Genomic DNA, 26,269 nt, shown 5'->3' on the forward strand with positions numbered 1-26,269 from the left:
TATTTTTTTTTTTTTGGATAAACATTATAGGGCATCACAGTTTTTACATATGACATGATCTCTGTAATAGCTTTTACCTGAGGCTGAAAATAAACATCAATTAAAACCAATAACATGAGAACAACAGCCTTCTTTTATTCAGTAGACCAGGAATGTGTAGCTACTGGTGGGGAAGGCTCTTCATAGACTTCAACCAACCATGAAATAACTCTTTGTATTTTCTCTTTTGTCTCATATAAAATATTGGAGGTTTTGATCAAAAAGTGTTTAGAACCTACTTACACATTCATACTGGTAACCAAACTAGATCTATTTTGCTTATAATCTGTGCAAAAAGAACCTGGAGCAGGAACTTTGATTAAAGTTCCTATAAACTATAATCAACTTCTCAAATCAATTCTTTACAGCTGAGCAGATGAATTCTTGTTTGAGATAAAAACTTGTTTGAAGACTTTCATCAGCAGATTCACAGAGTCATACTTGGCATACTTCTCATTGACAGTTGCGGTATGGCAAGCTTTCTATAGACGGCACCTGCTGGCTCTACTGGTGTCTCCGGGGAAGGAGATGAGATATGTGTGTGTACGTATGTGTGTGTCAAAGGGGAACTCCCTATTGGACAGCCATGAGCCGCAGAAGGCTTTCGGAGCTGTAGAAGTCAGGGGGGACCAGGCCTGGAAGGGCACAGCACCCCCCCCCTCGTTAATTCATTATGTCGTGGGGTGAACAAGTTGACCCCCGGGTACGCCGCTCGTCTCGCCTGCCCACCGCCGTTTCTCGTGACAGGAAGAGCAGTTTGCCCTGTGGGAGGGCGAATAACCTGGTCCAAACTGAGCCTTCTCATAGGTAGTTACAGATTGAGCTGCTTGCATGTTTGTCGGAGTATTCCAAAGTGTGGATTTTTGGAAATCACAGGGTAAACTCAGGATACTGGATTAGTCATTGACATCATGAACTGGTAAATAGTCTTTTTTTAATCAAATTTTTGCCTGTTGTTCTATATTGTAGATGTGCAATAAGCTGTTATAAGGACTCAAATTTGAGCAACTTTGTGAGATTTATAAGATATTGTCCACAACTAATTTGATGAAGTTGCTTCGTTGCAGTAAAGTCCTAATTTTCTTTGAATGCATGTCAAATTTGTATTGTAACTGATGCTTTTTCTGTTAATTTTTTAACTGTGTTTTCTGAAACATTTCAAGTCCAATATGAAAAACAAAAAAAAAATCTCGCATCGCTTCAACTCGCATGTAAAAGTTAAATTACAGTTTCAGTGTAAAGTTGATTCTTGGGGCTGAAGGTTATATCATTTAAATGTTGCAACCCTTTCCAACCAGAAACAATGTCTCTTCTCTATGTGAACTTTTGCAATATGTATCCCGGACAAGCCCCCATTCTAATGTTCTCTACCCAGAACTGGACGCTCCTGATCTAAAAGATATTGTTTTGTGAATTAAACACATTGTGGACAGCGTGTTTGTTACTTTTGCCTCAACTAATGTAGCAATGTAATGGGGTCTGTTGCTAGGAGAAATATGGTCACCCAACCTTCACTCACTTACCAACACAGATAACAGCACAGTCATCGTCTTTCATACATTCAAGTATTGCATTCTATCTCCTGCTGTCCTACTTTGAGGATAGACTGGACTTATATTTGGGCAAAAATCAATGCACACTGTATAACCTGCATGTGTGAGTGCTAGACCATGAGAAGGAGTTCATGGTGTGTTCAAGCTGAAGCTTTGATTGGATAGTGATAGTATTGAATATAGCGTGCGTGTGTACTGCAGTGTTTGGAGCATTACACAGACAAATGTTGAAAGATGTTTTATTTGATCTGTGGAGAATTGAGTTTTCTGCTGTCAACACTCTCATGTCAACTCTTTAAATAAGTGCTTTAGTGGTTTATACTTCCACAGTAAAAAGAGCCTGCTGATGGAGTTAGACTTCAAGTTAAAATTAAAAAGAGAGACTAACCTTGGGTCTTCTGGCAGACTAATATAACCAACATTTTTCAATTTTTAACTCTTGTTCTAACATTGTGTGATCTATAGTTTGTGTTTTTTTCCCTCTTAAAAACCAACCTCTCCCTGAAATTTAGGTAAAAGCTGTTTCTGGCTGAAGGAATTGTACAAAGCTTGAGCTTGCTTCACACAGAGATTTTTATCCCAATTTTTGTTCCAATTTTCCTCTTCTGACAATTTTAAGGATACTGCAATTATGGAGTAGTTTAGCTACTATCATACCTGTTGTAGCTAAGATTCAGTAATCCTAAGTAGCGAGATGTTTGGTTGACCTCAAAGCAGTTCTGACAAAATGTCAGGTGCCTCAAACAAAGGGAACCAATACTGTTTATAGAAAGGACAGGGTTCTGTTGACTTCACATAGGCAGGTGGTGGCAGGAGTACTTTTAGGTTCTCCTCATCATAACAAACCCACATTCAGTCTTACAAACAGAGGTCCAGGAGCTCTCAGACATTTAGACCTCCCTTGGGAAGACTCTGACACAGTTCTTTAAAAAAAAACAAAAAAACAATGGCTTCATCTTGAATTCAACAGATAAAAAATACAAGTGATCAGTTCTGGCCTTAGCAGGTTTTCTATTGCTTTTATGTGTGTGCTGTCAGTGAGTTAGTCTACATCTTGTTGCTGAGAACAGGGAAATGTGTCAACAAACGCCGGTGTGAGTATAATTTTCAAAAGAATTTAGTTCAGCTTGCCGCTTTCCACCCGCTTTAATGTTTACAGGACATCATTAGTTTGACTGAAAAACAACTCTGCATGTAGCCAAGCCAATTCCTGTCAAACACGAACAAGGCGGCACGCCTGAAACATGCATAATTGCAGTAACTCCCATCTCTCCGAGTGACTAACTGTGACTGGTGCTGTGGGCATTTCCTTCACCCCTGCCTTCTGTGCTGTGTGATTTGAGGTTTTCTTCAAAGGATGCCACCGCAAACCTGTTTGGGAAAGTTTCCCTGGCCGTTTTATAAATGGACTGAGGGATGTTATTGGCTTAGTCATACGCTTGTGGTTACCAACATGTGTGAGCCATCATGTGAAAAATCAAAGAAATGTTCCCTGGCATGCTAACAGTGTCCACCACGTGCTTCGTGTTTTCCTTCACCTGGCTCCGGCTCCGTCTCTCTGCCTCCCTTTCATATTATTACATTTAGTCATGGATTAGGAGAACTTTTACCAGGCATTGCTCTCACTCTCCATCTAACTGTGTTTAATGGTATATCTGTCTTTTTCTCTGGTCTGTTTGCAGTCTCACAGCACGATATGCAAGTCCTCCAGGCCACAGTGGAATAGGGTCACCTCAGAAGAAAAACACAAGGTACGTTTCTTCTCTCCTGCGTTTTTTCACCTGATTTCTGTCTTGTTAAGAAGCTGTTTTCTGGGGGCGGGAGGTTTCTAGTTTGCACTTGTTCTTTTTATATTTTTGTGACACTATCAAAGGTCAACAGTCAGGGTCAGAGATTAAGCATTTTGCAAGGAGATTCTTGAGCAGGGAGTGGCAGCTCTCGTCATGGCAGCTTGGATCAATGTTTTTGAGTGAAATACTACCACCTACTACACTAAATGAACACACACACACACATACACACACACGCGCGCACACACACACACAAATAATGACCCTTTTCTGGCTATTCAGGCAAATTTAGACCTTTATTATATTGTTCACCTTTCCAAGAGGATTCATGACATTATATGTGGCATCTTTTTAAATAGATGAAAATTCATGTTGCATTGCATCATTCCCTTTACTTGCATATTGCATTGTATACATGCAAAAGAACTTGATAGCAAAATGTCTGCCCAATTTTAAATCCTTATGGTACAAGAGGAAGAAGCTGCTCCCACAAAGATCACAATTTCTCGTCCATCAAAGAATTTCCACATCACAATCACAAACAGAAAGTTTTGTTTCATTGCTGATCACATTTTGTCCTTTGGAAAGTTTTTAACATCTGTGCAATGAAGTTAAAATTAAGACACCAGACTCAGCAAAGGAAGCTGCTGACTGTAAGTAGCAGACTGATTTAGTAAAGTTTTGTACCTATTGCTGCTGTTGGTAGGGTGTGACAGATAACCTCATAAGTTCACCCTCATGGCATCAACTTAGCAGTTCTTTCACGTTAGCCTTACAGAACTGTGCACAGGCATTTTTTTAATCTTTTATCTGATCTATTCCTTTCTAGCTCTGGTGGCCTACCAGGTTTTCTTGCCCTGTGTTTGGCTCCATCATTCCCATCAACTCTGATGTGCTTTGACATCATTGTTTTAATCGGTAGTCATCAGTTTTCACACTGTATTTTGGGAGACGTACTCCATCCCAGTAAAATCTGAATCTTCACTTTGATGCAAGTGTTTAGTAGTTTAGCACAGGGCCATAAAGTTTTGCATCCAAGCAGCAGGGGGGGGTGTTTGACAGTTTGTTGGCCCTCTGCTGCTCTCACTCTGACAACGGGCGCTGCGCCTCTGACTGCCTGTGTAGCCGCCAGATGTTCCAGACCCTCATCCGGGTAGAAAAAAGAAGAGAGTTTTGCTTTGGTTTGCATCCCAGACTCTCTGCTGAAACATCTGCGTTTAACTGGAGACTGACAGGCTTCAGTATTTCACCTCACATCCGTCGGCAGAACCCACAGCGCAGAAATTAGATTACCTTCTTCCTTCCAGGTCCCTTTCGCCGAGGCATCATCAGCCCCTGTAGTTTGGAAGATGAAAGCATCTAATGATGAAAGGGATTTCTTTTGATTTCCAGCTGAATTGCTTCGCTTTGTCTCTCCTCTTCCCTCATTCTTATTTTCCCCTGTCTCTGTGTGCAGTATTATCCTCCACTGACTCTCAACCACTATGCATTTGTTTCCTGTTTTTTCTTCTTCTGCTCCTTTTTGTGTGGATCCTTTTAATTTTATGAACCACTATCTTGTTCTTTTTCTTGTAGATTGATCATTTTCCAAACATAGCCTAGATTCATGAATCCTGATTTTTTTATTTTATTTTTTTTACTTGAGCATTACTTTATATGGTTCAAACTCTTCTCTCGCTGACTGACTTCTTCTTGTGTATTTGCATCTAGGCATGGTTTAATTTAGCATGTTTGTGCAGGATAAATCTCTCACTTCCTGCTGTGCAGGGGTTTGATTCTCACTCTGCTCCTCTGAGGAAGATGTAAAAGTAACCTTTAGTTTTGTATGATTTTTACTGGACTAAATAAAAAGAATCTCTAGCTGAGCTCTAAATTTCCTTCGGGATTGAAACTCTGTCAATCTCATCAACTCTAAAAAGAAAAAGTCTGATACTATCACTACCAATGTCTAACCATTACGATAGTGTGATCAGATTTGGTCAAAAAGCAGAAATTTTCTCTTCTGTCTTATTCTCTAAGTCCACGTTTCCTGTGATTCCTGCAAGGTTTATGATGAGCTCCAAATGGGATCACAAAATCCTTCCTTTCTGCCACTCTTCCATAGATCACTGCAGCTCCTCCAGAGTCACTATAGCCCTCTTAGGTGCTTCTTTAACAACAGGGATTTGTTTTCAACATATTTTTGAGTCCAATACATTCTCTACATCTGCATCTGACAGCATATAGAGTTTTTCCTCAAACTCAACCAAGCATTGGGCGTATTCTGACCAACTGCAGCTGTTCCATCACATGGAAAGTCGTGATCGTTGGCTAACTGCGTCCTAATGTGACAAAATTAGAATCTGTTTTCTGTTTGGGAGTTTTGCAGCGTTCTCCTCCTACATCTCGTCTCCAGCTGCGATGCAGACGCGGGTGACATTTACGGCATAATGAATCGATTATCTCTCTGAGGCATCAGCGTATCTTTCCAGCAGAAAGTCACCAGCAATGGAAAATCTAGTTTTCAGTTCCCCCTCCAAGAATGTTAAGAAAACTCAGGTTGTGAATAAAAAAAAAATTAGACGCCCGTCTACACCCTGAGGTAGTTTTTCCCAAGATCCAACTCGTCGCAAAATAACGTTTAGTGATTCCTGAAAAAGCTGTCCATTCTCATTAACACAGAAAAGAAATTGGAGGAAAACATCTAATAAAGTGCAGAATGCTGCATCAAGCTGTTGTGTAACACCAACAGTTTAATTTGATTATTTATGTAATTCTCCTTTAGGGGAGGTATGAGAACAACATGTGACGCTGGCAGCTTTGACTCTACTGATGGAACTTATAAAGAACAACTGGGAGAAAGAAAGCGCTATTTGATCTTGTCTTTGGTTGTTTTATTATCTAAAGTAGCAAAGTATTATGAATAACTCACAAATTTAACATACTTTAAAATTTCATGACTGCACAGAAGTCATGAAAAGATTTGGTGTACTTTTTTTAGTGTTTCCTTTACTCCTCCTTACTTTGATGCACTAAATAAACTCTGGCATAAGCAATTTTTTGTAGTGCAAATGCTTAAACTGTAGGATTTGAAAATTTTGTACAGTTAAACCCAAAATTAGTCTAATTTTTGTTGATCATGATTGATTTGAATATCCAATAAACGTGTAAAACATCCAAGGGGTCATCAATCTAAGCCTGATGATGATTCCACTTTTGGCTGATAGAAATTGTATAGGCACTGTAGCAAATTAGCATAGTACCTCTACCAATCCCAATAAACGTCTTGGTAAGAGGTAACAGTAGTAATGGTAGTATTTACCATTTTCTCTAACTTCTCAAATATGCTTTCTGTTGGACTATTGCAACAAAAACCAGGGGTTTACGCCTCCACACATAAATGTTGGGAAATCTAAAAGGAGAATGTTTGCCTTTGGAAGTCTCTGTAGCTAACTACACACACGCTTTCCCACAACAATAGACTGAGACGGCTTTCCATCAAACTCTGTGCAGAGTTCAACCTCTCCTTCTCCCCAACCCTCAAATGAACACACTTCCTGCTAAATCAACTCTTTGATTTGTCTTTGTCCTGCGCGCCGATGCATGCCGAGTTTAAGACCTCTTCTCCAGACATTGCAGCAGGTCCTTTGCAGCTCGGATCGTGTCGGTCTTCACGCTCCCTAAATCTCTTCACATCTTGTCACATAATAACCACAAACCTCATTGTGTTTTATGGGGATTTTATGTGATTGAAACAGAAGGAAAGCGATTCAGGTTTTTCTTTTACATCTTTCTGACAAAGCCATTGGACATAATTTAAAATGCTGGGGGGGTCTTTCGGAGTATGATGAGCCTGCTCTCTTATATAGTACATTGTCCATTTTCTCCATAACTTCGTGTGGTCCAAGTCGTTCTTCAGAAAGTCGTTTTTCCATTCGGTCGATTTCATCCATTAGTCTAGTTTTGTTGGTTCAGTTTTAGGCCTGCTTCTTGTGATGACTCTCCTATTTCATCTATAAGATTGTGAAGAGATGCATACAACGCTGCCCCTTTAACACTGAAATGCTCTTTTCTGCTGCGGTTTCCCCAGGTTACCAGGGCCGTCCAGAGTCCCTGCTGCAGGCAGCGGGGCATCCAGAAGCCCAGGCTCATCCAACCTCAACCGCCGGAGCCAGAGCTTCAACAGCATCGACAAGAGCAAGCCTCTTCAGTATGCAAGCGGTAATGATAGAGGTGAGCAGAACACAGCACTCCAACATGTTCATTGGTAGAGATCTAATATTAGATCTCTACTTCGAAGAAATGTAGTGTTGGGACAATAAGAGACCTAACAGGTTCTTGGAAAAAAGCATAGAACTGAAGCAATGTCAAGAAGAGTCGACAGAAAACCACTTTCTTCATTTCTAGGGTAATTGTTTAACAGATAATGTGTTTTTGTTTACGTGAGAATCTGATAGAAGCCAGTAAAATCATTTTCATTGCATCCAGACACCAAGCTCCCACTCCCACTGTTGAACTGTGTGCTTTCGTTTTCCTCATGGCTGCATTGAAGAGCCACCTAATTTACATTCTCCATACCCGCCACTTGATGGCAGCGCTCGCACAACGGAGCAGCCCAGTTCCCCGCTTCAGTCTGCTGAATCATCCCCGCCTTGGCACTCCAGCTGAGTCCTAACGACAGCATTAGGCTGAGGTGACACATAAAAGGAGCTGCCCTGTCAAAAATAATATCAGCTTTTAAATGAGATAAAAAAAATTAAAAAAAAAAAGCTCTGCAACCTTAGAGAGTCAGTATAGCTACTTCGGGCGTCACGTTTTTATTTTCAACCCCTTTGATAATGTTTCTTTCTGAATGGGAGCAACAGATACAACAATTTCACCCTCTTTGCTCACAGAGCAGTTCTGTCATCCCATAAAACTAACTCTGCTTGTCAAGAAAAGACTTTAAGAACTAAAGTTTCACTCCAGGGAGATAAAACTGAAGTTTGCTTGAAAGGAAAAAGAGAGAAAAGGACTAACAAAGGGAGAGAACAGAAATCAATTGCTGGGAAATGTCAGCAACACAGCTCCGACCTTCTGGGCAAAACGGAACACAGAGAGGCAGATACAGGAAGTCTCTGCCACGAGCTGTTTCACACACATTTCTCAGAAGACTTTGATTCCTGTCAAGCTATATATATATACACTGCTCAAAAAAATAAAGGGAACACTTAAGTGTTCCCTTTATCCATTTTCCTGCACCCTTGTCCCTTAGTGAGGTCGGGAGGGTCGCTGGTGCCTATCTCCAGCTGGCGTGCTGGGCGAGAGGCGGGGTACACCCTGGACAGGTTGCCAGTCTGTCGCAGGTCAACACAGAGACACACAGGACAAACAACCATGCACACACTCACACCTAGGGGCAATTTGGAACAGTCTTGTTTTTGGACTGTGGGAGGAAACCAGAGTACCCGRAGAGAACCCTCACATGCACAGGGAGAACATGCAAACTCCATGCAGAAAGACCGGGGCCGGGAATTGAACCCAGAACCTTCTTGCTGCAAGGCAACAGCTCTACCAACTGCGCCACTGTGCAGCCCTTTATATATATATATGCATAAATTCAAAAATGCGATGTTTACAGTCATTTAACAGGGGAACCAGTTAATAGGGCAGCACTTATTTTGTGAAAAAATAGTATTTATTTATCATTCTCCTCCAAGTAAATAGACTTTTGAGACATTTTCTGTATTGATCAGCAATAAATGATATAATTTTAAGACTCTTTACACATCTTTATCAAGTGGCTCTAGTATGTCACTAAAATGAGATTTTACAATGTCTCAGTGAGTTTAACATGGGTCTGTCAGAATGGGTGACTAACTGCTGGATCCTTTTAACAAAAACTTAATTTACCGTCTGGCTGCCTGATGTCTATATAATGCAGAGAGCAACATAATGGAGGAAGTAAATGAACATGGTGCTGGTGGGAGTTAACCAGTAGGCACTATTTAACCAGGCGGATGCTGGATTATAAACCTGAGTTTCTTTGAAAAATTTCTACCAGAAAGTCTGACACACTATAGAGGAAGTGGCATTTCATTCTCTGTTAGCTGAAGCAAAAAAGGAAAAGAAAAGAGGCTGGTTTCCATGACAACTCTTAAATCACAGCGCAGCGAAAGTGTGGTGGTCCTGTGAAATGGCCTCTAGAGTGGGGCTGGAGGATCTCTAAAGGTGGGGTTAATTGAGTGGACCCACACACTTCATCACATTAATGCTTCCAGTCTCCTTCATTAACATTTAGAAAGTACCTGAAGGGACCGCTGGATTATGGTGAATGATTGGGGAATAATAATAACAAAGACGCACTTGGAAAAACAATCGGTGTATTTGCTCTAATGTTACAGGTAGGTACTAAAAATGATGAACCTAGAAGTTCAGTTTTCAAAATGTAGAATAAAATCTGAATAAATGTCAACTCAAGACATTTTACTGGACAAACGAGTCAGTCTCGTATCCAGTTAGACTCCTTATCTGTCCAAATTCAATCAAGTCAATGTACTGCACACCATGCAACTACAGGTCCAGTTGCAAATACATATTGCACTGTACAGCCAATGTCAGTCAATCACGTGTTGCCTGTTGGTAATCAGTTATCTACAGCTAATAAGGAAAACGAAGAAAAAGGCAAAAAAAATTAAAAAGTAGCAATGTTTTCACTCAAGCAAGCATGTGGCAACATTTGAAAGGAACTACATTTCAAGTGGTTTCACCTGGCCATCTATTATTGATTCTAGCTATCTAGCTAGATAGAATTACTACTTGGCTAGCTACCTGAAATCACGATTGCTAGCTAGCTGGCAACTTAGGTTTGTAGCTATGTTGCCAGCTAAATGTTATAATTCGTATTAAAAGTTGAAAAAGGGTGTACTTTTTTGTGCAACTCTACAGGCTCTCTTGTGCGCACTCTAAAGCCTCTAAAATGTTCACCTACCCAAGACACCTACAGCTTTTAAGCCTCCGTTATTTTAATCCCCAGCTGTCAGAGCAATATGTGGCACTGAGGCTTTGTGAGTTCTTCTTTAAGGTTTGAGCAAACATGTTGTGTCTCAGCCCCAACCAGCTGAATCAAAGCCCAAGCCCCTCTCTCTCTGCCTGAAGTGACATTAAGGAGCAGACTGGAGGTGACTCAGAGCCAGCTGAGCCCTGCTCACTGCGCTGACTGACAGCCAGACAGACACTCAGTCTATTGGTGCATAACTTCATGTTGTCACTCTGTCATTTCTTCTCTCCTTCTGCTTCATAATGCTTTCTTTTCTGTTTTTTCCCCCTCAATTTATTTCTCCTTCCCAGAGAGTAAGTCCATACTTTTTGACAACTTCATCTTCTGAGCTGTGGACTCTGGTGTTGATGGTGTGTCCGTTACATTTCAAAAAGTTGCTTTTCGTTGACCAAACTAACATTTAGTCTATGTGTGTTGATTAAATACCGTCTGTAAGTAGGTCTAAGAGATATCATTGTGTTGTAATTTATTTTTTTTCTTACCTATCACTGCAGAAAGTTGTTGATTATTCCTCTGATTGGAAGGAAGTTTGTACGATTATGCAACATGGGAAATCTGAGGCATCTGATAGGTCTTGTTAGAGGTATTTCTGCTGACTTTTGATAAAAACCATTACCCGTTACTCCTTTACTCTTACGCCCCAAAATGAATTCAACCTGCAGCCTTCAGAAGCCTTAACCTGCAGCCTTAAATTGTGGAGGTGTGATAAATCCGACTGGAATCAAAATCACACAACACTGTTCCCTTTGAATCTGCTTTTGTGTTAGTTTGTTGCAAAATACAGAATATTTGTAGAAACACACAATCTTTCCTGTTGGTACTTTTAATTTTACACTCTACTGTAAGAATTTAAATATTTCCAAATTTTGCTAAAACCTTGGAGGAAATTGGTGAAAGTTTGTTTTCCAGTCATTTAAACAAGTAATTTGCTTCTTTAGATTTGCTGTCTGGTCCTGTCAGACGAGCATCTACGACGAGATCATCCAACTGGAATGGAAAACTTAATCTACCGTCTTCTTTTTCTTTCTGTTCAGAGTCGGTGAGGGGCATCCCAGTATCGAGTGGGATGAATGGGAGTGGTATTGGTGGGATGGTTCCCACCAGCCTCAGTGGGCAGCAGCTGGCCTCTGCCATCCCCTCACCCACAGCTGGGAAGACCTGGCGCAGCAAGTCCATGAACCTCAAGCACAGCGCCACTTCCTCCATGCTGGCAAGCCCCACGCACTCACCTTCCACCACCCCTTCACCGCAGGCCCTGGAAGGCCTTCAGTCTCACGGAAGTGAGGCGTCCAAAGTCGGGTTGGGAGCCGTGCCACCGCAGAGGTCAATGCTCGAGAAGTTTCGACTTATTAACCCTCGTTCAGCCTCAAGAGCGTCACCATCCATGGCGGAAATGACTCTCCAGGAGGAAGACGACCTATCCGAGTACGGGGACGATGGGCAGAGCCTGATGGTGTCAGTGTGCAGCAGCGGCAGTAGCAGCGCTACCGCCAAACAGATCTCAACAAAGACATCAGCATCATCCCTTTCTGCACCTAGCAAAACCTCGTCTTCATCGTCATCAAAAACGTCTGCCAGTGGCAGCAGGTCCTTGGCCCCAAGCAAAGACAAAGAGGACAAAAACAAGTCAGGGAAGTCTTCAAAGGACAGCTCTCCTCCAAAAGAGGAGAATGCGGCCGACTCCACAAAGAAGTCCTCCAAGATTGCCAGCCTCATCCCCAAGGGAGGAAAGTCATCATCGGGGAAGAAAGATGGCAGCTCCTCCTCAGCTTCCAGCGGCATCCCGAAACCAGGACTCAAAGCTCCATCCACAACGTCAGCCAAACCTCAGAGCCAGTCCCAAAACCAGAACCAAGCTGCCTTAAACAGCAGTGGCAACATGCGGGCAGGTGAAGGAGAGCGAGCCAAGCTGACCAAAGGAGGACAAGGCGGGAGTTTTTATATTCAGCGCTCCGCCGGCGGTCCAGAGGGCAAGCGGACCAGCATGACCTCATCTACCAGTACCTCGGCTCTGTCCGGGTCCAGTGGGATGCTCGTAGGAGGAGGCGGGGCGCTCGGAGGCAACGGAGTGGTTCAGCTTCCACAGCAGCAGCAACATAACCACCCCAACACTGCCACGGTGGCGCCCTTCATGTACAGGTGAGTCATCTGGACCAGGTCCAACACCAATTCCCCTTTAAGTTCCACAGAACTACAGACCCGCGCACACACACACATATCCTAGGAATTCTTGGAGTTCTCCCAGTCATCAGCTGGCGCTCCCCACTGTGCATCATGCTCTCGCCTCCACATCTCTTCACAGTCATTACAGAACAAATTAACATCCTCTGCTATCTGCTTGCCAAAGCCTATTATTTGGCTGTCTACGTTTTATCCTCAATGGGAAATTTCAGACATTGGCGGCGTTTAGGAATCCATTCACTCTCTTTTTTTCCCCCGACTGTGTTGGTTTGATGCATACAGCTGTTATGTGGCACCCTGATGGTCCAGTGATCAGGTGCGGAATATAGTCTGTATAGATCCCTGGGACATCAAATTCTCTATAGGTGATGTACCACAAGAGAACAGAAGCAAGGAACCCAATTAAATTCATTTCCCCTTGGACTAGGTCCATTAGTGATATTAAGTGGGTTAGCCATCCGTAAAGTATTCCACAGTCTACTGAATGAGCTTCTTGAAATTTGGACTACCAGGTGCTCTTTCCTGTCTGCTTCATAGCAGGTTTCAGTCTTATATGATATTTCTGAAGATTTCTTAATGTGTCGCCCAAACAAGACTGGCAGTTCTGAGAACTTCAATTCTTCTTTTGTGTCTGCAACCCCAGAAAGCAGACATGGAACAAAATCATTGATTACCTTTAACTTTGGAGGTCTGATGTCTTTGGTTAATGTCATTGCTACAGATAGGGTATTTGTGTTGCAGCCATAAACCTTTACTGTATTATATGGAGACTCTCGGATGGACCGACACAATGTGGAACATAATGGTGGAGCAGAAGGAAAGTCACTTATTTATAACATGTAATAGATTTACCTTATTAAATGCCACAGCAATTGATAATTGGTGTCTCTAATACAGATACTTGTCTGTAAATGATTTTAGAAGTGTTACTAGATTATTTAAATACCAGGAACAAGACAAAGCAGGTTCATGACTGAAGCTTTTCTTGTTGTTTTTGTGTTTTAGGCGTTTTAGTGTTTTTAGTACCTTTTAGTTGTTTTCTAAGATGTTCTCTTTGTGGGGCTTCTGTTAATGTCATTACATAAATGTTCACCAGCAGGCCTCACCAGAGGCTCTCAGCAGACGTTCTGGCTGGGCAACTTCTCCATCATTCTCCTTCTTCTAGGCGTCTCGACCTTATTAGGGTTGTAGTTGTTGCATTGGAAACTGAATATAATCTTGACATGCATAGGAGTCCTCTGGTTGTAAAAACACGCTGATCGTATTTTTATCTTTGCATCGTAGTCTTTCCACCCAAATTATTAACTATGTAGTTAATAATGTGTGAGATAGACACACCGACAGCGACTGTTTACGCTGTCGGTGTGTCTATCTCACATGTTAAGTCCTCCATTTTATTTCACATCGCTATTGTTCCACGCAGCTTCGGTAGAGAATATCTGTGCAGCTGAAATAAAAGGAAGGCGGCAGTGAGGAGAAATAATTCACATGAGCTGAAGTCGCTCACGCAACTGGAAGCCAGTTCTTATCTGCAGTGCTGCAGGTGGTGACGGTGATCCCTGGTGTGTGTGCGTGTGCGTGTGCGTGTGTGTGTGTGTGTGTGTGTGTGTGTGTGTGTGTGTGCGTGTGTGTGTGTGTGTGTGTGTGCGTGTGTGTGTGTGTGTGAAGGAGTGAGTATGTGACACTATGTGCCCTTTGCTTGGATCTGTGTGTGTGTGTGAGAGCTTGTTCCAGCCCTGTCTGCCCATGTCTGCAACTGTTGCTGTGCATATTTTCTGGATGTTTTTCAACATAAAGATGGTGAAATGTTTACATGCATTCTGCTGCTGAAAGCAGTTTTCTTCCTTGTCATCTGTTTCTGACAACATTTACTTGCACACAGCTTATGTGTGTATGTGTGTGTGCGTAACGCATCTCAGGAAGTGTGTAGGAATCTCTTTGTTTCCTTAGATCAGCAAACGTTGAAGCGTGATGCCACTCAGACTGGAGGACAAGAGGCAGAGATACAGAAACAGATTTAACCCATTGAAACCCAGCGACATGTTTCATGGAGGAAAATAAAACGTACCAGACCCATCCAGCTGTTGTTGCAGATTTAAAGTGCTGCTATATTCTTAGTGACTCTGGTAGATTTTAGAGATGATATCAATATCTGTATTGATTCTGATCTTGAAAAAAGTTCTAAGTCGGGTATTGTGACAATGTGGGTAGATCCATTCAGTCTAAGTCTATGCTTTTGCTCTTCCAAAGTCATGTTTTATTCTTTATTTTACATTATATTTAGTATTCCTAATTGCACTTTCTGACCCTTAAGACGGAAAGGTTTGTTGCAGTTTATTTTTCTATTTATTTCTGTTTTTATTTTATTTATATTATTTATTATTTATATCGGCTGTTAGACTCCTAATTTTCTGTATCGGATTGTTGTTGGACCGATACTAAACCTCCGATATCTGTATCGGCAATGAAAAAAAGTGGATCGGTGCATCCCTGATAGGTACACGAAGCTTCTCACTTTTAACCTGAAAGCAGATTCAGGCAAGCTGTCTGAACGCAGGTAACAGCTAAATTGGCTCATATCTGCAAATGCCCAGATTTATTATGTACATATACATATATCTTTATCTTTTTGCCTCCAGGACGTTCTCTGAAAACGACTGCACCATGGTGGCCCCAGCCGACCCCTGCCTCAGCCCCACCAAGGGAGAGCTGGTCTACAGCAAAACAGCCAAGCAGTGCCTGGAGGAGATATCAGGTACGACACACACACACGCTGTGGGCTTCTGTGCAGACCATCGTCTTCTGTGTGGGTGTGTAAATAAGCATGTATATTTATATATATATAAATATATTGGTTATATTAGGAATGTAACCTCTCTCTGCCAGTGAGCCTCTGTATTTATTTAAATCTGACCTTAAAGCTGCTGCAGTTCTGATCTGCAAGTTCACAAGCAAAATTATTCAAGAAGAGGGAAAAAAAGCTGCAGTTAGTTTATCTGTGTGCAAATTCTACAGCATAAAACTAGCTGTGTTTACCTGGGGGAGCCAGGTTTTGTTCCTGTTTAATGAATAGAAGGAAAAAGGTCAGCGCTGTCGGAGGGAATCAGCCGTGTGGATTTACATCACCATTACCTGTCATTCTCAGACTGACGAGCTGGGTAAAGCTGGAACATCATGCCTGTTAGAACCTGGAAGTTATCTAATAGCGGTACTTGAACATTAATAAATGCAATATAAAGATGCAAATGAGTCAAACAGAAACATAAACTGCATAAAAAGCATTTCACTGCCCTCATTAATGCTGCAGAGCAGCTTTAAAAGTGTCAGATTTAGTTAGAATGTTTTTTTTAAGACAAAGCCTCTCGTGTTTATAATCTGAAGCCCTGTTCACTCAGAGCTAATACGGCAATAGCAAATGAGGTCAAAACTTTCTGCTAATGTCGATTAAACACTGTTACGCAATTCAGGTGTTTCTGTTAAATAAGAAGCACATTAAACATCACATGTGACTAAGTTTGTTCACACAATAAGACAGAAAAAATGCCGCACCATCGTCATCCAATCACTTCCTGTCGTCTTCTCTGTGGTTTGCTACAGAGGTTCCTAGGTTAGGTGCATTTTGCTAGTTGAAAATATTTGACAAAGAGCTGGAAGAGAACTTCAACCAACATCCCAGCACTGAAAACAAAAAGTTGGCTTACAGCAAACTATTGTTTCGCTTCCATTATCCAGTTTCAAATGACTGCTGCTGCAGTCTTCAAACATATCCATCAGAGGTGCTTCCTCAGGTCTGAATTGTTTTCTTTCTTAAAGCTTGTCATACTTTAACCAGCTGTTTGTGTCTGTGGGGAAATTTGGAGCTTTACATCTTACGTTGTTTGAAGTAAATCGGAAATGCTTTCATTTGAAAACAAATTCCTCACTCATCATAAAGCATAAAATAGAGCTCAGCCTGGATCGACAATCAAAGAAAGCCAGACTTAAGTTGGGAAAAGAAAGACGTCAAGCCGAAAGCCAGAAGAACTCTACAAAGCAGAGCTTGCACAAACAAAACTATGTGATTATAGGTTTAGGGATGTCAAGTGGGCAGCGACATTCCAGACATTTAGCTACGGTCCTGGTTTTTCCAAAGCCCATCATTTGCTGGACAAAATTAGACAACAGCACTGACCGTTCTCTTTGTTTAGACTCCATTAGGTACAACCGCTTTTCTTGCAGTCACACGTTTCGTAGCCGCTTCGTACCCTTCGCCCTTCTGGCTCTTCCTCTGCGGAGGAGAGGCAGCGAGTCTCTGACAGGGCAGTTCAACAGTCCGCACACCACAGATACCACATGACAAGCCTGCTCCTACTGCATACATCCGCACAGCCCATGTCAGGGGTGTCAGCTTTCAGACATCAAAGCAGGACAACTGTTTAAAATCTATCATGGTGTTTCAGAAATTGCAAAGATGAGAAGAAAGATTGAGGTAGAGAGAACTGGCAAATATCTGCTTTGGTACATATTGAGCCTTGCAAAATGTCCACACTGCTTGAACGTTATCACATTTTGGCACGTCACATCCATACACTGGACGATATTTGACTGGGATTTTATAGTTGTGGTGTTTCCAACCTTTTAATAAAATCAAGGGAAACTTTTTACCTTTAGTCAATTCTGGAAGGAACCCTGTTGTTGTAAAATTGACCTTTCTGAGATTTATATGATATTATAATGTTAGTCCCTTATGAAAAAAACATACCTGAAGTTTTACTTTGACTTTTTTTTTCTTGCATGTTTGAGAAATCCTTAAAACCTCCCTTGGCAACCATTTAGGCATGCCTGAACACTTGTTCTCACGAAACCCCGCCTATTTCCACAAAGCTCCTCCTTGGAGTTCTGGTCTCTAGCTGAGCAAAAGAGCTCATCTCCCCCCGCAACTCCTCACTCCAGAAGCAGGAATTAGCTACTGTGCATCTGCTGAGCTGAATACAGAAGCTGTATTCATATCATGAGCATTTGCTGTAGACCCCTCGTTTCCGGACGCACTTGTACCAAACAAATACGACATTGTTTTGTACCTTTATACACGCAGAAGGCTTGTGTAGAACTAAGTTTGTGGTAATTCAACTTTCAAACTAGAGGGGACTCCCAGTTTTCACTAATCTCTGCTCTGCAGCATTAAGGCTTCTAAGACCCAACCAAAGCTTTATGTCAGTGTATGAATCGTTCAACACCAATAAGTTTCATAGCTCTCTCTGCACTAAATGCGTTACTCACCTCAACGTTGGTCTGAATGTAAATGTCATTGCTACTGGAGAAAAAAACAGCTAAGGTCCAAACCCAGCGACATGCAGCGTTCAACCAGTCCTAAAGGTTGCACATTAATATCATTATGGTATGTTGTCCCTCTGATGCATCAGGTCTTCTGTAATGGTGCATTCAAGTACAGCTGGTACACTGGATTGTCTAAATATCAAAACAAGTCCAAAGTGATTTTCTTTTGTCTCAGGTGTATGCACCGTGTTACGAAAAAAAAACCCTGAAGTATGTACCGAATTTTTGTGTTCCATTGTACCCCTACTAATTTCTCTCATTATCGTTCATGTTCTATTGTGATGAACGATCTCTGATTGACAGAAAAAGCACTTTTTAAGGCTTAAATAAATCTAAAAATAGACCTGATTTTTGGCTTCTGAGCCAACTTCTTTTGGAGGCTTCCATGTATTGAAAGCAGGTGTGAAACACAGAAATGGGGCTGACAGCGTGTGCACTGACTGATATGAATACGTTGGCTCATGGTTGATCCATGATAAGCCGCAGGGCTCAGTGTTTTAGCTCCCGAAGACGGTATTTAATTAAGTCGGCTGGGTAGATTGGTGCAGTGGGAGCTCGCAAGCTTACAGGTGCGCTGTCCAAACAACTCGCTGTCCCACTGTGTTGGAGTGGGAGGAAAGCGACGGGTAAGAAGTAAACTGAGGAAGAGAATGAAAGGGGATTAAGAGAAAGAAGTGCTGATAAACACTGAGCGGGGCTGAGCGGGAGAGGAGGAGGGAAGGCTGCAGGCTGCATGCTGGAATGTGTGTGAGCTGGGCTTCACCAGCCATTTATTCTCCGCTGTGAAGAGAGGGGAACAGTCAGCGTGTCAGCGAGGGAGGCAGAAGAAGTGTGGCAGTGAGCTGGTAATTAAAGGAGGGACAGAAGGTGGATGGGGAACAGATAAGAGTGAGTGAAGAGAGACTGTCATTAAATAGGGGAAAAGACAGAGGGAGCGAGAGCAGGAGGAGCAGAGAGTGAGCCACGGGAGATGTAGCGGCTTGTGCATCCACGCCCCTGACCGTGGTGAGGCAGAGAGACAACATGCGGACGGAGTGGAAGGATGAAGTGATTTGGTCTGGCTCGTAGTACAACCACGAGTATGGGCTGGCTCAGGGATGGATCGGGATTTCACCTGCACACCTTCCAGAGTGGTTTTCTCCCCACTCTTCACCCGCCGCTTGCTTTCCCTCCAGCCCACTGAATCCTGGACCACAGTGAGGGAGGCGTGGGACGTGGGGACCTATCTGTTTGCGTCCTCTGTTCTCCGGTTCCTCCCTCCATCTGCTTTCTCGGTGAAGGTGCAACCAAGATGTGAAGGGGAGAGCCGCGCACAGGTGGAACCACTCACACGTATTGTACCTATTCCTGAGCCACCGGCAGCGAAGAGGTAGGAGATGAAGAGAGGGGCAGAGTTCTCTGTGTATCAAGGGGGCAGCCCGGCTCGGCGGCCTCCCCAGCCCCTCCCCGACAACCTCAACCTGCGGATCAAGCAGCGCTCCCTCACCAACCTGACCCTGCTCAGTGATGGCGAGCAGCGGGTCTACTCCTTTGAACTCACCGACCCACCGTCTCGTCTCTCCCAACCTCTGAGCTCTTCACCTTACTCGTCGTCTTCGCAGCGGGCGGGGGGCAGTCTGCAGGGCAGCCCCAGGAAGGAGGGCGGCACCAGGAGCACAGGTGTCCGGGGCACCAGAGCTCGATCTCTGTCACTATCCCTCACTAAGGTCCTCTCGCAGTCAGAGCATTCCCTCATCCCGGTCCCTTGGCGACGCACGGCGGCAGGTGGGCGTCCACAACGGGCGTCGTACAGCGGCCACCCAAGGACCGAGTCACAGCGGAGGTCTAGGGAGGGGCCAGGAGTAGACGGAGAAGGCAGGAATGGATGTTCCAGTGCTGAAGCGGCAGCAGAAAGGGGCGGTGGGAAGCAGGGCGGCAGGGAAAAAGACGGGTACTGGGCAGAGGAGGAGGCTTCAGAGGGAGGTCCTCGAGAGGGAACAGCTCAGTTGGATAAGGAGGTGATCCTCACCATGCTGGGGGACCTGGAGCAGGTCCTACACACCTCACCCCAACCTCACCCACGTAAGTTAACCCTTCGTCTCTGCTGCGGTGGTTGGGATTCATCCAGTGTTGGAGGATTATCGTGAAGCTTAATGCAGGGAGCCAGAAATATGCCCACGCTAACTCAAAGTTCTTAAAGAAGCCATCTTAAGAACAGCAGAGTTGAAAGAAATACTATAAGCTGGATATTTTCTTAATCCTCTATTGGACGAACCATACTTTCTCACAGGACCCTGTTGGCAGTTGAAGACAGTATTTAGATGTTTTTGAGACGTGGCTGTGGAATGAGACATCAGCTAGCTTAGTTTATGCTCACACATGCTCAATCACAGATGTTAAAACTAGATCCCCAACAAAATTCTCATTCATTAACCACACATTTTATCACCGGTTACACAACACTTAGCCCCAATGTAACCCTAGCAATGTTTGAATTTGCTGCATTGTTGCTCAGAAAGTCAATCTATATACCATATTCTTTTGGAAGTCTTTTGCTAAACATCTATGTGAACCACTTTTCTGTGTTTTTAAGCCGTTATGAAAATATTGATAATGTGTATTCAATTGGAGCTTTAGCTTTGAGCAGATTATTGCTGACTTTTTTGGCAGGTGGAGGAATGATTCAGCATTAAAACCCAAAAATACCTCAGATGGTGGGAAACCGATTCCTCCTCTCCAGAAAAAGCTCAGCCTCACCCTCGCAGGCTGTGAATCACACAGCCACTCTGATCAATACCTCATTATTACTGTGTTTGTGTGTGCAGACTTTTCAATGTATGTCTCTTACATTGTTTTTCATTTTTATGCATGCACACCTCAGTATGTACATACTATTAAATATTCATATTAAATAGCTTATTGACTTTTGGAAGCTTCGTCAGTGTGGCTTACAGGAGAACCGTACCATCCACACCAGCTAAATCATGTTTAAAATGATTCCAATACAGTGGACCCCCTGTAATTGCATTGTTTGGGGTCCGCAGCCAACCAGGACTAGCTACAATCCACAAATACTTGAGACGCCCTCCTAAAAATCTTATGAATACCCATTTTAATAGTTCAACCAAAAACTTTAGCTGAAAGTGCATGAATATGAACTTTGAGAACCATGTCAGAACTACTGCAGACCCTACTGTCTTTCTCATCTCCACTTTTGAGGATACAGCCAGTCAGCACCGAGGACAATGAATGCCATCCATTGGCATTTGTCGCCGTTTGCTGCTTTGCAAAAGCCAACCAGTAGCGTGTGAAGTAGCATCGCGTTCATCAGCTTCCCAAGTTGCATTTGTTTTTCGATATTTTAAAAGAGAAATACACAAATTAGCAAATTTTCCGCAAATACTTTGGAGGGAAGTTCCACAGAAAAATATCTGCAAATAGGTGAACCAATCAAAATGATGAACTTTTTGATGTTTGTCTACTGACGGGGTTTCTAAGTCCAGTCGACAGGGACTACTTTTATGCATGTTTTGGAATCAAAACCCAGCTGACCCCCAGTCTGTCGCATAAAATCTCATTTAAAATACATTGTACTTTGTGTTCATAACATAACCACACTTCAGAAGAAGGAATTCTGTTATTGTCATGCACACATCCTACGGTCTGCGCATTTTCTAATGCATTTACTAAGGGAGACATTCGGAAAACCGGGGCGTCCTGCCGCACAGGTGAGACCTCTGCGACTACTCTGCAAATAATTTCTCATAAATGCACAGGCACGCCTCCATGCTGCATGAAGTGTCCGCTCACGACAGAGAATACTGGGCCAGATTTCGCCGTGTCACTTTGTAATGGGATTGTAATTGGATATTTCTCAAAGGGGCCTCAGTGAGTTGATGGATAGACGGGAGGAAAAAAGGGAGAATCACAAAGGAAGAGGAATTCTGCGTTAGGTGTTTGGTGCCGATGGGCATTCTTTAGCTCCTGCATCCGGAAAAAACCAAATCCAGGACAGAGAAGCTTTTACTGCTATCACAGGAATCGGGCCGCTTTGTATTATATTTCTGTTTACTCTGATTCTTGTTAGGCGGCTGTAAAGTAGACATTAGCTATGGAGTCGGAGGTGAGCATTGCAAAGATAAGCTATGACCTCAATTACTTAACACAGCTTTGCACTTTGTGGGATCATAATTGAGGTCAACGTTTGACTTGAAAATAGTTGACGCTACACTGCAGACTGCTGCGTGTGTTGAAGTCCTACAGGCATGACAGACCATAATAATCCTATAATTGTTGGCAGTGTAGCTAAAAATCTAATCCCCAACGCAACAGTTCTTTGCTAGAAATGCTGCTATATTTAAGTCTCTCGCTGGTGTTTAAAGAATTGGAATTAAAGTTGACGTGACAGTATTTTTCCCCTTTTCCTCTGATTTCTTTGTTTTTTCTTTCTTTCTTTCTTTCTTTCTTTCTTTAAGCTGCCAGAACTTTTAAAATCAATGCATCCGGGCAAGCAAACAGAGCGCTGTCACAAAGAATACCTCAAAGCTGGGAGGTCTTTTACACGGTCACAGCAGAAAGCCTGAAAACAAAGTTCCATTCTGCATCGATTATGTGCTGCGTTGTTATCCTACAGCGTATACCTTTAGTGTCGCCGTGTAAAATTAAAAGCATTTATTTATCCTAGTGTGTTTGCAAAGTTTCAAGAAACCTTGTAGGGTCGAAAACCAGCACTGCAGCAAACCTTTGTTTCATGCAACCAGGCACTGTTGGCCCCCACTGCTTGAAGAATAGCAGCTGGAGGAAATGATGGAAGTTAAATGAAAGGTCAAGTGAAAGTCTTGAAATGGTGTCAATCTCCAATGAAATGGATAATGGAGTCGTCACTCCAGCCTCACTGCTGTCCGGTGCCGTGCATGGCGGCCTTTGTGTCCTAACAGGGTCACTGTGACGTCTGCAGAATTCACTTGCATCCTAACTGAATGATTCGGCTTCTTAGCCCGGTTCAAACCCATGTTGAGTAATTTCTCAATGAAGCCAAGGTAGTTTTAATTTAGAAGCACCTTTAACCCTAGAAAGCAGAGAGTGACTGCCCATCCGCGCCACACCTCATTCCGCCTGTTAATTACCCATTCTGTTGCCACTGCCTGCAGATGCAGGCTATCTCAACAAGTTAACAGGGAGCCTTAATTGGATCAGACAAGCAGATATTTTGGTGAACCCCCTCTGCTCTCTGCTGTGAAACATCGCCCAGAGTTCTCTCGTTATCATCTCTCCTGGAGAACACTTCTGTTGCCTCCATTCAGCAATCGGCTCATTTGTAAAGCAGACACTAAGAAGGCTAGAAAACATGTTGATGTCTTTTTTTTTAAGTCCAGTTTCCTTTTTTTGTCGCGGCTGTAGGCCGCAGGGTCTCCCACCGTTCTTGACAAAGAAGTGACAGAGCTTGCTTTTCCAACCAAGGCGGTCCTGATCTGACTGACGGATCTCGTGGTGTCACCCCATGACATTTCTGCTTCAGCCTGGAGGGGAAGCGGTGGATAAAACGATAAAGTGAAAGAAGTGCATGTAGTGCAGCCTGACAGGCTGTTTACAGTATAGGCTCACAACTGTCAGCAAAAGGCTTGCTGCCACCGCGATTGGTCACCATTCCGTTCCCCCCGTCTGAGATGTTCAGGGACAAGCGATGAAACGCTCTGTCAGACGTCCTCGCCCCTCCTCGGGCTGTGCTGTGGCTGGCCATGCTGGAACATGGAAGAGGGTTGTGTGTTGTTGAGTGTGTGGGTGCAGGTCCAAGCATCTGAGTGAATCGAACTTTAATTGTGTCTCAGCAGGAGAGGACCCCGAGGCGAGGCGCATGAGGACGGTGAAGAACATCGCTGACCTGCGGCAGAACCTGGAAGAGACCATGTCCAGCCTGCGGGGGACACAGATCAGCCACAGGTGGGCCAGCTGATAGTATTTTCCATCCCTCAAAGGTTATATTGGATGACTTATCTCTGATGGGTTAATGTGGGAGAAATGAACTGTTTTATCTGTTTTATCTGTCAAACTGACAGATAAAACAGATAACAGACCTTTTCTATTTTTTGCTGATAATAGCTGTAGGGTAGTCTCTTTCTGGAGGAAAACCAAGGGTTAAAGTGGCCTTAAAAGAAGCAAGAATTGAATGTGGATAATTGGATAAAAGTGGGATCCACAAGCTTTAAGAGGTTGTTTTAGGGTTGCCATCAATTCTATCTGGGCTCCAATCAGCTCCATGTTCTGAACCAGTTCTGTCTGCATTGTGGGCTTGGACCAAAATGTGGGAAGGAAGCAGGAAGGATCATTCAAAGAAAATAAGCCAATGGTAAGCCATATCCTAGTCCGACACAGGCAAATAAGGAAAGCAAACCAACAGTAAACTAAGTCCTAAAGTTAAAAAAACAGAAAGAAAGAAGAAAACAGGTGAATGAACTGCTAAGGAATCCAGGAATAAAATGCAAGGATCTGACAAAGAACTGAGCAGACAAGGAGATTTAGTGAAGGTGATTACTAATAAAGGAAATAACATTTAGCTGTATGAGAATTGTTGAACTGGATTAATAAAAAATAGAGTTTTTCATTATTGAATTGCATGCCTTAAAGATTTCAAGCCAAAGGACGTGTCATGGTCCACGATTCATTGTTTTCCTCATATTAATTGTTTTCTTGTTCTCTATTTGTTGTAAGAAAACCAACTGGTTCTGCAGCAGTATAATTTTACTTTTAGGCCTGTGTTTTGCAAAAATTCTCAAGAGTCATGCTCTTATTTTAGGCTTTGTTCTGTAATAAAAAAATAAGTGACTCATGCTTAGAGGTGGTGACATAAACATCTTAATTCCTCCTCACTTTGCACGCCTCTTCTTTGGTTAGTAGTCGAAAGCCTACTCTGAGTTTTTAGATGTTTCCAGCTGAAAGCAGCTGTCAGCTGCAGTCAGCTACTTAAACACATCTGATCTTTTGTAAATGCTAAACATGAGTGAGATCTGCTTCAGCGTGTAGGAAGTGATAATGTGCTGCAGAGATAATCAAAAGAAAGGGACAAATATGGGCTCTTAAGGACTGAATGGTTTAAAGCAATATGTCTGGCATACCTCTGGTCATGACAGGCAAGAAATGTTTAAGTTGTACTTGAGTAGATTAAAAATCGTGTTAAAATCAGCAAAATTCCTCAAACAAATACAAGTCGCACTCCAATGATCTATTAGTCGGATGCAGACCTGTCCTTAGCTTGCCATGCCAGACTCTCTTCCGCGTTTAATGAAGAAAATAAAAGTGGGTTTCTTCTTTCTTACCGTCTGCAAATCTTGACTTCCAAGACCTGATATCATCTACATAAACTGAGTCTTTGGCCTCATGGAGAATCTAACAACATAAGGTGCAAAGATTGCATCTTGGGAAAAGACCAAATGATAACCATTAATATTTGTCAGCCTCCTGATCAATGGTTCACTCCCCGTCTCGCTCCTCTCCTCCCTCAGTCTATTATTTTGTGTGTTTTTGCCCCATTTAGAGAGGAAGATGGTGGCCAGGCTGCCGACAGCCATGACAGATGGTAGTCTGTGGTTGTGTGTGCGCACGAGTGTGTGTTGGGTTTTCCATGCCGCGGAGTCTCAGCCAGAGAAAGATCAATATATATAGTGCCATTGTATTACCTCTGTGTTTAATGGGACCTGGAGGTTTGGGGTGTGAAGTGTTTAAAAAGCCTTAGGAGGGACTTCTCATTTATATGCATCAGTGGCACCAGAGCAGTGTGTATGAGGTATCTGGCGAATGATTATTAGCTGCTTGAGCTAGATTTCTGAGCGTAGCTTTAATGTAAGGAAGGAGCTCAGATTGTGAAAAAGGGCCGGTCAGGCCAACTTGATCGCTGAGCAGGATTAAAAATGTCCGTCAACACCAGGAGGCCATTTTTGCTAGGTTGCAGTTCTGTCGACTCATCTGCTTCTTCTTTGAGATTTCATCTTTCTACCAGTTTACATACCAGCTACCAGAGGACAAAGCATGAAAAGGGCAAAGCCTATCGAGATTTTAATGCAAAGTTATGTACATAACTTTACATTAATATCTTTTACTCACCTCTGACTTTATGTAAAGTCCAGAGGTGGGCAGAGTACCCTAAAACTGTACTCACGTAAGAGTAGCAGTACTTCTGGATATTTTTACTGAAGTAAAAGTAAAAAGTAGTCGTCCAAGAAACTACTCAAGAAAGAGTAAAAAAGTATTTGGTATAAAGGCTTCTGAAGTACTGAGTAACTGATCAAACCAGATGCTTAATCATTTAATATTTAAAAATTACATCCCCACCAAAATGCAAAATTAGGTGGACATTTTGGTATGTTAAAGACCAAAATTAAAATAATTCATAGAACGTG

General features: G+C 42.8%; 1 protein-coding gene across 16 annotated transcripts in view; it reads left to right on the top strand.

Moving 5' to 3' along the window:
- The window catches only part of nav3 (neuron navigator 3), a 370,879-nt gene that overhangs the window by 278,264 nt on the left and 66,346 nt on the right, over positions 1-26,269 (top strand). For 13 of the 16 annotated variants that reach the window (XM_008401340.2, XM_017302697.1, XM_008401338.2 and 10 more), the window contains 5 exons: positions 3,275-3,343; positions 7,452-7,594; positions 11,435-12,539; positions 15,221-15,336; positions 23,705-23,816. In XM_008401340.2, the coding sequence (XP_008399562.1) occupies positions 3,275-3,343; positions 7,452-7,594; positions 11,435-12,539; positions 15,221-15,336; positions 23,705-23,816 (1,545 nt within the window). Of the gene's footprint in view, positions 1-877; positions 959-3,274; positions 3,344-7,451; positions 7,595-11,434; positions 12,540-15,220; positions 15,337-23,704; positions 23,817-26,269 lie in introns of those variants that run through there. The other 3 variants (XM_008401328.2, XM_008401345.2, XM_008401344.2) reach the window with 2 other exon arrangements.

This window comes from Poecilia reticulata, linkage group LG23 (genome assembly GCF_000633615.1).
Source record: "Poecilia reticulata strain Guanapo linkage group LG23, Guppy_female_1.0+MT, whole genome shotgun sequence".
Classification (NCBI taxonomy): Eukaryota; Metazoa; Chordata; class Actinopteri; order Cyprinodontiformes; family Poeciliidae; genus Poecilia; species Poecilia reticulata.